We start from the raw sequence: 11,607 nt of genomic DNA, 5'->3' as shown, positions 1-11,607 counted from the left end.
CCATTTAGAATTTTGACAAGAATCAAAGATCTTTACCGTTAACAGGAAGCATAATCATTAACACCCTTGCTTGACCACGAAATTGCAGCATGGCTAGATCTTACGTGTATTAATCCAGTTATGCTGGAAAGGATTTTCTTCTCCTACTACTGAAATAATTTTTTCTACTTTTACCAAATATCGGCGCCACTGCTTGTATCATTATATAGCAAATTTGATGGACGAAGCAGGAGCGATATAAAATGCCGAATAGCACAAGCTAAACGAGCCTTCAGTAAGAAATATAATTTGTTTACATCAAAAATTAATTTAAATCTCAGGAAAAGATTTTTGAAAGTGTATGTTTGGAGTGTCGCTTTATATGGAAGTGAAACTTGGGCAATCGGAGTATCTGAGAAGAAAAGATTAGAATCTTTTGAAATGTGGTGCTATAGGAGAATGTTAAAAATCAGATGGGTGGATAAAGTGACAAATGAAGAGGTATTGCGGCAAATATATGAAGAAAGAAGCGTTTGGAAAAATATAGTTAAAAGAAGAGACAGACTTATAGGCCACATACTAAGGCATCCTGGAATAGTCGCTTTAATATTGGAAGGACAGGTAGAAGGGAAAAATTGTGTAGGCAGGCCACGTTTGGAGTATGTAAAACAAATTGTTGGGGATGTAGGATGTAGAGGGTATACTGAAATGAAACGACTAGCACTAGATAGGGAATCTTGGAGAGCTGCATCAAACCAGTCAAATGACTGAAGACAAAAAAAAAAGAAATATTATTTGATTGTGCCGTTAATGAAAAAATTAATATTAAAGTAAATTTCTTTATTTTAATGACGAAAATTCAATTCGTCGATATTTGTAACTAATGCATTTCAGTCGATTACATAGGGATGGAGCTGTCAGAAAGCAGTATAATTTCACAACCGACGTTTAACAGAAATATTTGGAATTTCCTGATTAATGAACAAGATGCTATTGAATTCCTGCAACTGTGTAAACTTATACCGGTAACTAGGAGATGTAAGAATGAATACGCTATTTGTCTTTACGAAGCTGACGGTGTTGTTTAAGGTAGCATAAAACGTACTTACCGGTCGACAGTCAATTTGAATGTCTATACGAGGCTAAAAATTTAATTCTTGGGATCTACATAGTTGGACATCTGAAACATCAAGTTTCGCCAGCTGTCGCATCGAATTAGATATAAATCTAAATATAGTAGTCGATGTAATATTTTCATTACAGATGTATGTGTCTATACATAATATGTTATTATTTGTAAATTCTTAAAGATAAGTAGTAACAATTGCAAAATCATTTACAACTAGTGCATATCATATTAGGATAGTTCTTAAACTTCTGATTAAAAAGGGATTGGTTTGCTCGGCATTTCGACCGCCACCCCACCATTCGTTCGCCCTAAAGCGTAAGACCGAATATCTGTGCCACAACGGCTACTGAGCATCGAAACAGTTTAGCGATCAGTGTCCTAAATAGCTCCTACAGCTTACCTAACAACGTGAGCGGTGCCATACACTACCGGCTTATGTTCAACCGCTCACTTGTCATATATTTACCTTAATGGGTAGGCGCACCCGGTCAAATACTAAAAATATATATGATATCCATAAATTTAAATTTACTTCGTCTAGACGTGAATTCGCTGCCACACTTAGGTCGCTGAATACCAGAAAGTACCTGCCGACCATATTAAAGCGCTTGGAGTCTTAATTGGCTGGTGGTCATCCATATATCTCTAGGTTAGCTTCCGAGAGCAGTGCGGTTGGAGTCTTTCCCTTAAGTAAACTACTGACGTCGGTTGAACATACGAACCGCATCAAGGAACTACCACACGGTCCGACAATGCGGCTCTCGCCACATTGACTCGCCGCTTGTGAGTGGCCAATTTTCCCCTTGAACTAAAAGTTCCAGAATGGCCCAGTCCCTGACCCTCCCCCCATCCCAAGAGAAGGGCAGTCAAACATCAGTTGTTCATTTGATTGGACCTCCCCGCAGACGCACAGCTCATCAAATACCAGGCGGAACCGAAACAGATACTGGTTCAAATTAACATGGTTGATGTTAATTTGTTGATGTTATAAAAAGTTATACAAAAATTCATTTCAGTTGTTGAATAATAGGTATCGTGGATAAAGAAGCCATAGTAAAACATTAAAATATAAAAATACTCAGAAGTTAGTATTGTAATGAATCAGTGAATTTGTTCCAACATCTCAAAGTTCGTAACAAAGTAAATATCCATACATAGGTCCTAACTTAACTACAGTCATTAAAAGTATGAACACTTCAACGTTGTCATATGCGTCATTGAATCGCATGATAACGCCTTATCATGAAAATTCCAATTTTGATAAAGGTTTTATAATTTTTTTTAAATATCACAGTTGACTTGAAAATTACAAAGTGATTGCTTTAAACGACTTTCTGGAATAAGAATTTTTCAAATACCGTAAAAAAAACAATATGTAAGGTAAAATTCTTTTAGATATCGTTTCATAAGTTCTAGGTCTAAATTTTCTTTCTCCGAAGAAAGATTTTCTTATTAACATTGCTATAGAAATATTACTCTTACAATTTTTTCTGTCTTAAGATGATTTGTTTATTAACAGATTTTTGTGATTAATTTGCATTAGTAAAAAAGACACTAAGAATTTAAGCCGCTTAATGTTTCCAGAAAAAGTTCATTTAATTCACTTTATTTAAGAAAGTAGAATGATGAAGTAAAAAAAATATATATATTTTTAAATGTTTAAAAAATAATATTTACGAAATATTTTCGGGGAAAAAATCGGGATGAATAAAAGGTTACTATAGTCAAAAATTAATACATAATTATTCCTAATATTTTGGCAAACACACACACACACATATACACAAACATATATACATACACTCACCCTTACATGTGCTCAATTTGTAAAATAAATTTACTGAGTAAAAATAACATTGGAAGTTACCGGAAAAGTATCTGTATAGCAACAATAACTTTGATGCATTAAAAATCGTGTGTATTTCATTTGGTTGAGTGGAGCTGCTTCCGTCGGTTCAACAGGGGTCCAAACAAAATCGACATCATTAAATACCACAGACGGTAATATATCACAGCTAAAAAGAACAATGTAAAACGCACAATTACTTAAAAAATTACAGGCTTTTGTAATTTTATTATTCTAAATATAACTTTGTTTTATTGTAGAAAATATTAGAGGATAGATACAAGTCCTGAATGTATCAAAAGCTTAAATCTCGTTTAATGAAATAGTATCCGTAGATGAACAAAAATAAAATGACCGTGTCGTAATTTTTGTTGGTGTTGGTTAACCATTGGAATATGAATAACAATTAGCCACTGGACTGCAGTGTATTTATTTTTAATATGAAATAAATTTTAGTATTTAAGAAATTTAAATCAGGTTTATAACAAAATATGATATTTTTTGGATAAGAATGCTCTTCCAGGTTTGAGAAAATATTTATCTAACAATTTTTTCGGACAATATGCTGAACCCAGTGCCTGATTCGGAGCCTCGGCCTTTCGTTATATGCCCTTCAAATTCAGTTATTCTTCGCATTTTTCACATACCGCTATAATTCATTTTTCATCTACTAGGAAGTTAACTGCAGTTGTTTAAAAATCTGATGTGGACACCACATGACTTCCTTGTACGCCTATTAAATTATATATATATATAAATTTTATTACGCCATTTTGAAAAATATTATTAGATAAGGTTGTTTATTTTACTAACAGTATGGGGTCTTAATCTTAGTAAGTAGCATGCCAAATTTCAGTGTAATTAAGAGAAAACAAAGCATCGCTGGTCCATGTTTATAGGAACGTTTTTATTATTTTAATATGAGAAAACCACTGCAGGAGTTTGATATATATGTATCATACATACATACACATACATATTATTCACTGAACAGTAAGTTAATTATGTGTTTACTGAACACTTGGAAAAAGTTTTTACTTTTTATTCAAACAATATATTAACTAATAATTTGCTAATAAACAATAATTTCAGTAAACTAAATGATGACTATGAATCCGTTTCTTGTATTAAATATTAGACGAAGTGTAATTTTCAAACAGATTTTTTTTAAATATGTAATTATGGTTGCAACGAAGCACTGAAAAGCATGATTATTTTGGATTGCTAAACGTTTGAGAGGAGATACGAATTCAATACAAAATACAGAATGAGACTTAAGAAGCAAGTGAACTGGCTGGCAGTTACCTTGTCATGCGATAGCGAGGACGTTAGGCGCTTAAGACGACTGCATATGTTAGATCTGTAAGTTTTCCAAGGTGAATCTGCTACCCTCGGATTTATGCATCGTTGACATACTATATTTCTTTTCGCCACTTACTTTTTTGGTTTTATTTATTTCACTGTTTCATTGTTTGATTAGTTAGTTGTGATCCTTTGTGCAACTGGTAAGACTGATTTGTTTTTAGTTTTTTTTTTTGTTTTTTATGTTCTGGACTTGATCAATATTCTTTATACGTAAAGAATTATTTAAGTTTATTATATAAGTACGTGGAGGGTATACATATGCTTACATATATATTCTCCAAAAAATTAAAAAAATGGAAACCTCTCTCTCCATGTCACTTTTTATGGCATTAGAATTTGCATGCGGTTCCGGTAAATTGGAACCTATTTTAGGTTAAACACTGAGAAAAAAAAATATATATATATATTTTATCGAGAGGTTCTATTGACCTTTGTCGGTCTGGTTGGTGATTGAGGATGATGTCGCTCACTTGACTGCCGTTTTCTCCCTGGCGTGTAATACGGAATTTATGTTTCATCGTCGGTAACATCTGAATTAAGGAATTCATCACCTTTTTCTGTGTAGCGTATCAAAAATTCCAAAACAGATCCCATTCGGATATTTTTGTGACGTTCTTTTATGACGAGCGGCAACCGAAATACATGAACCTTCCTGAAGCCGAAATGGTCACGAACAATGCGATCAATAACAGCTTATAACACAACAGCAAAAAGAAATACCAGGTCGGAATTCGTTGAGCGACGATTTTTTCTGATTTCATCATCAACGCGTTTCAAAAGTCCTCGGTGATCATCGAGGGCTTTCCCGAAAGTTCTTCATCGTGCACATTAATTTTGCTATTTCTAAACCTTTCACCATTTTTGGACTTTTCTTTTATTCATTACATCACTGTATACAGCAACCAACTACCTATGAATTTCGGCCCGCTTAACGTTTTGATGGTTTAAAAACGTATGACTCTACGTATTTCTAAGTCGGCGGCAACATCGATTTTCCTATTCATTTTATAACGAAATAACTCACACTTAATCAAAGATACTACAACGTAACAACTTACAGACAACAATGTACATTATTTGTGTCGCCATGAACGACACAGGTTCGCCAGCCTTAAGGAGAAAGACTTCTAGCGGTCTTTACTTTAGAGATATCCCTCGTAAATAGTTAATTTGTTTTTTTTTAAATGGTAAAATAATAAAAGATAAATTTAGGATTTCCTAATTCGAAAATAAATACTTCTAATAAGATAACTAGAAATTAATAATCTCGTAAAATACTTTATGTAAAAAATTATGCTCATCTTCTTAATTAACAATCTTATCTTTGAGACGTAAAAGTAACCAATTTTTGTCAGTAATACTGTGGAACAATTTATGCAATCCCCAGTACAAATTATATAAACTCTAGAACAAAATATTATGAAAGCTACTAATATTTTAGGAAAAATTTTAATTTCTAGTCAGCTTATTAGTAGCATCAGTTTTCAAATTAAGAAATCCTACATTTTACTTTGTTAACATTATTAGTAATCGTTAAGAAGAAATTTGATTTTTTTTTCAGCTCATCCTACAATTTCTTTCAGAATGTTTATAATCATTATAAAATCCACCTTTAAACAACAGTTAGTTAATTTTTAGGTAATCTAATAATTAAATTTTAAATATTTTCTCTATGATTTATTTAACTGCTATTCAATTTATTTAATCTTTTTATATGGCTATTATTATTTGTTACCTATTCAAAAAAAGGTCTGTTATTTTTATTATTGGTATTTTCTCTGATAATAAACTGATTAAACAATTTTCAATTTTTTAGAATTACTAAAAAAAAATATCACTTACTATATTTTTCCTACTTCGTCTTCTGCCTTAGTTCTAATCCTAAAAGTAAAAAAGAGAAAAACAAAATTACTTTTATAAAATAAATTTATAAATTACCTTTATATGAAAAATTACATTCTAAATCATTCGCAGTCACCTGGATTTTTTCTTTTTCAAGGGTATTACCAGGAACTATTTGCATATTGAACCACAATTTGACTTGCCGGATCATACACCGGTTGTATTTACAATGTCTGTTGCCGTTACGCTAACTGCTAAGTCTCTCACTTTGTTTAATAAATTTACCAACAAAATACATTTTCAAGATTTTTGGAGAAGAAAATACGATTGAACGTGCCTTTGAAGTCACTGGCCGACGTGACCAATGCAGTACACGAATTGTCCAAATTGGTTCAATTAGCGTCGTGGGCCTCCACGCCCAATTTGGATTTTTCTCCCGCTGCTCAAAATACGTATCTGGTCTTCATCCGAGAAAAGATAGAAGAAAGCCGAAGATTACGACGCGTATAGAAGAGAACTCGTTACCCTTCTGATAAGGGAAAATTTAACAGGGCCTCCTAAGAACTAAAAAGGTTAATTCGGGCATATGGGAACGCTTCGTTTCAGTCTTACATTGAGAATATTTCTGATGTGCAGGCTTCTAGGTACACTTTATGGAAAGCTGCAAAATCGTTCAAGAGACCCCTGCAGTCTATTCCTCTTCTCCGTAACATTGCCGGAACGTGGGCGAGAAGTTTGCAGAAGAAGACGAACTTATTTGCTGAAAAATTTTCCGTCGTATTCCAGCCCAATGATATCGAAACAGATCTATAGGAGGTCGGGGAAATCTCCGACTATTTGGCTTGTTTCCAAATGTACTTGTCAATTACGCGCTTTACAGAACACGAAGTTTCTTCAATCATTACCGATGAAATACATATAGAAAAGGTGCCGGAGTTTGATTTGATTTCCGGTCTGGTTCTCCAGGCACTACCTCGCCATGCGATTCGCTTGGTTACTTTGATTTTTAATGCTATTGTCCAAATAAGTCATTCTCCTGGTCCATGAAATATTTAAAAGATAATTGTGATAGCAAAACCAGGTGTAGAGCCGACAAATTTAACGTCTTGTAGACCTGTCCGCATGCTTTCTATGTTCTCTAAGCTGCTTGAGAGGCAATTTTTGAGAAGACTGAAACAGTTCGTAAACAATAAAATTCCGGTTCACGAATTTGGGTTTAGGGAGCAACATGCTGCTCTGCAGCAGGATAACGGGATTGTTAACGTTATAAATCATGCTCTATACGAGAAACAGTACTGTTCACCGTTTTCCTCGATGTAGTCAGGATTTTGTAAGTTTGGATGTAGGGTTGCTCTATAAACTAAAACGATTTTACAACATGTTTTCTACGTAGTGCTAAAATGTTACCTAGAACATCTTTTCAGGTTAAATATGGGGAGGTTTAGACGGATTTGTTCCTTATTTAATCAGGAGTACCTCAAGGAAGCATTCTCGGACCCATACTCTATATTCTTTTACTGCTGATTGCCAATTACGGTAGATACCACAGTTGCAACATTTGCTGATGATCCTGCTATTCGTATTGTCTGTTGCGTCTCGTTTTATTCAAGATTATATCACTCTTCTTGAATCGTGGCTTATATGTTAGAAGATAAAAATAACCGAAATAAAATCAAAGCACGTCACGTTCATCCTTCGTAGGGAACACTGTCTAATAGAGCAAACCGTCAACAGGACTGCAAGTAGACTGTCTGATAAACATCAACAATCACCTGAGGCTTTATCTAATTTAATAAAGCAGGAAATGGACAGAATGGCAGCTAACAATACAAGGAGGCGCTCCGTATATTGGTGGACTGCTAAAATTGAAGCAATGAGACAAGAGCTCCAGTCCCTTAGGAGAAGGAAACAACGTATTCTTAGAAATAACAGAGAAAGGTACCAGGAAATAGCCAATAGATACCTCGAGGCAAGAAGAACGTTCAATAAGGCTATTAAGAGACTTAAAAAGGATTGCTGGATCAGGATCTGTGAAGAGCTTGACAGCAATCCCTGGAGCCAGGCATATCGTATTGTGACCAAAAAGTTCGGGAGACGTACGCCTATTCTCAATAAGACCAGTGTTGTAAGGGAGGTAGCCAGGTTGTTCCCGCATACAGTGTCTGATATCGTGAGATCCACACCTTGGGACAGTAGAAAATTCACCATGGAAGAGCTACAACTTGCGGCGAGGAGTTTGGCAAACAAAAAGAGCCCTGGCCCGAAAGAGATTCCCGCGGCAGTGATAAAAGGGCTGGTTCAGAAGGCTCCCTGGGAGATGCTCGAGATTGCCAGCCATGGCATGGAGAACGGAGACTTCCCCGACTGCTGGAAGGAGGCCAGAGTGGTATTCCTACCTAAAGGCACCTCTTCGGAATAAGATATAACCTATAGACCCCTGAGCCTCCTTAACATGATGGGGAAGCTAGTAGAAAAGATGCTGGCTCGCCGCATCATAAAAGAACTAGAAGAGGGAGCCGGAATCAGTCCTAACCAGTACGGGTTTATGCGGGGGCGATCCACCGTGCAGGCTATCTGCCGAATTTCGGGATGGGCCGAGGAGGTGAAGAGAGGCACTTGGCGAACCAGGAGAATTCCACCGATGCTGTCACTAGACATAAAAACCGCGTTCGGGGCTATTGGTTGGGGTCACATTAATGACGCAATTGCGGTTAGGGGCCTCAGCCCGTACCTGCGTAGACAAATTGAATGTTACTTGTCCAACAGAGGATGTCTGGTGGAAGCACAGGAAGAAACAATACATTTTCAAATGCACGGTGGAGTGGCTCTGTTCTGGGGCCGTTGTTGTGGCTGGTGATTATAGATGAACTCCTTCAGAAGGAGTTTCCTGTCGGCGTCCAGGTCCTGGCTTATGCATATGACCTTGCAGTCCTCGTAGTGGGAAGGACGGTCTTGGTGGTGCGGGAGAGGGTGTATGCGGCCATCGACACTATACAGGAGTGGTTGCGGTCCAGGGGTCTGCAATTGTTTACGGAAAAATGCCGGTGTATTGCCTTTACGGGTAGAAGAGTGCTAGAACCGTTCAATATTTCCATCAACGGTCATGCTATAGAAGAAGCGAATAACATCAAGTACTTAGGAGTTATCCTCCAGAAAAACGGTAGATACACCGAGCACATAGTCAATGTATGCAACAAGGCAGAAAGGATGATAAAAAGTCTAAACATCATTATGTCATCGCAGAATGCCCCTCGGGCCTCAAAGCGCCGTTTACTGGCGACCACCGTCGTGTCTTCGCTTATGTATGCCGTTCCGGCCTGGTGGCGCTCTATCGCCATCAGGCGCAACAAAGAGAGACTGGCGAGGACGCACAGGTATGTGCTCCTAGGTGTTGTGTCCGCATACAGGACAGTGTCCTATGCAGCCCTGTGCGTGTTATCGGGTACACCCTCCTATTGACCTAATCGCAAAAAAGAGGGTGGAGAGGGCACAAGGCAAGCCAGAACAAGAGGTCAGGGATGCCGTTTATAATATCTGGCAGGAAAGATGGTCGCAGGAAGCTGTGGGTCGATGGACGAGAACCCTCATCCCCAACATCAAGCCATGGTTGTCGAGAAGATTTGGTGAGGTTGATCATCACCTATTGCAGTTTTTTACAGGACATGGTTCCTTTAATAACTACCTGCACAAAATAGGCAAGAGAGAAGAGCCAATTTGCAACTACTGCAACGAGATAGATGATGCTGAGCACACCTTTTTTGAGTGCAATAGGTGGGACACACTTAGACATAGTAAGGCACTCACAGGTATAACTCCAGAGGCAACAATAGACTACATGCTAAGAAGCGAGTCAAACTGGAATAATTTTGCTAGTTTTGTTAGACAAGTTGTTCTACAGAAATACTCCGATGAGAGAAGACAAGGTGTTGGCTAGAATAGGACTGGGTGGACAGCCTTGCTGGTGAGGTCCAGCATGCTGCGGTGTGTTGGCACTGATGAGCCACCAAGGACTTCACGGGTAACAGTCAGGTAACAGCACACTGAATACTGAAGGGACCCGGCGCCGCGTCGTGGCGAACTGGGTCTGGCGTGGTGTCCAAAAGGGCAATATTAATAAAGAACTCTCAAAGAGCTAACCGGTAGGCCGACCTGCCATGCCAGTATATAGCCGGTAGGTGGGGAGGCCTATTTGACTTTAAAGACACTCCCCTGGGCGGCTTAATACCAACAAGTCGGTCCGGCCCAGGGGAGCTGAGAGAAAAAAAAAGAAAAAAAAGGGAACACTGTCTTTCTGTTTCTATCTTCAATATTTTTATTCATATAACTCAATGATGTAAATATTTGGGTTTTCATTTTGACCAACGAATTACTTGGGCGAAACATATCAATTCAAAAGTTTAAAAACATGTACGGGCTGATAAGACAGATCTTGATTTTCAGTGTAAAGTAAATAAGTGATTTATAAATCAGGTTTGAATCCTGATTGGACTTAGGGGCTTGAGTTGTTGGGTACGGCGTGAAATTCCAGTATTTCCATATTTGAACGCTACCAGAGGAAAATACTGCGAAAAATGATACACATACTCTGGTACATAATCAATAGCCCCATTTATAATTGTCTTAAATTGCGAACTGTTTGGTAGGATATCTTTCTGGTCAGCATACGATATGAAATCGTTTGGATCGGCACCCGAATGATTTGGCGGACAATTTATTGGATAACATGGTCGTTTGAATTAGTTGACTTTATGATCTAGCTGTTCGAAGTGCTCTTCCATTTCATTTCTTTCGTTTCGTTGTTATCGTTGAGTCACTAGCCTCTGGGTATCTGACTACTTAATGTTAGTTCAAATAGATGTTATTTACTTATTGTTCAATTATCATACTGAACAGATTGTAAAGTTGATGTGTCGTTATAATAAAAAGAAAAAATTATAATCTTCTTCTTCTTCTGCTTTTCACAGTTTAGGCCTTAGGCCTGATCAAGCATTGCTAATTCTCCTCTCATCTTTTCTTTGGTTAATCCACACTAGAATTCCTGTTTTGGAATTCTACCACTTCCCATCATTTCAACATGTTTTTTTTTTTATTTCTCTCGGTATCTTTTATATTCTGCCATTGATATTAGTTACTCCCAATTCATGTCGAATATCGAAATTTCTAAGGTGATCAAGTCAGAAATATCTCATAACTCCTCTCAAAAATTCATTTCATTTCTGCAGCTTTTGTATTCTGTTTGTATCCATTGCGTATCTATGTCTCCAATACCATATGCCAACGTTCGGAATGAAATATGATAATATTTCAATTGCCGTAATGATAAAATTTCTGGTCCTAATACCAGAAGAGATACCCAAGAAAATTCGTAGAAGATTAAGATAAGGAGATTCATAGAAATCTATTATTTTTTCACATAAATTCTGATACCTACTTTGCCATTTTGTAT

The 11,607-nt window shown here is 37.0% G+C and overlaps 1 protein-coding gene across 6 annotated transcripts in view; it reads right to left on the bottom strand.

Moving 5' to 3' along the window:
• LOC142332634 (uncharacterized) overlaps positions 1 to 11,607 on the bottom strand; it is a 323,090-nt gene that overhangs the window by 91,905 nt on the left and 219,578 nt on the right. For 2 of the 6 annotated variants that reach the window (XM_075379243.1, XM_075379245.1), the window contains 2 exons: positions 6,162 to 6,200; positions 2,976 to 3,123 (listed from right to left, as the gene is read on the bottom strand). The exons of the other annotated variants lie outside the window; for them this stretch is intronic. In XM_075379243.1, coding sequence (XP_075235358.1) covers positions 2,976 to 3,123; positions 6,162 to 6,200 — 187 coding nt within the window. The remainder of the gene's footprint in view (positions 1 to 2,975; positions 3,124 to 6,161; positions 6,201 to 11,607) is intronic. 6 annotated transcript variants of the gene reach the window in all.

The sequence above is a fragment of the Lycorma delicatula genome, chromosome 11 (genome assembly GCF_047948215.1).
Source record: "Lycorma delicatula isolate Av1 chromosome 11, ASM4794821v1, whole genome shotgun sequence".
NCBI lineage: Eukaryota > Metazoa > Arthropoda > Insecta > Hemiptera > Fulgoridae > Lycorma > Lycorma delicatula.
The sequence above is the reverse complement of the archived record's forward strand: the minus strand, read 5'-3'. Positions and strand labels throughout refer to the sequence as shown.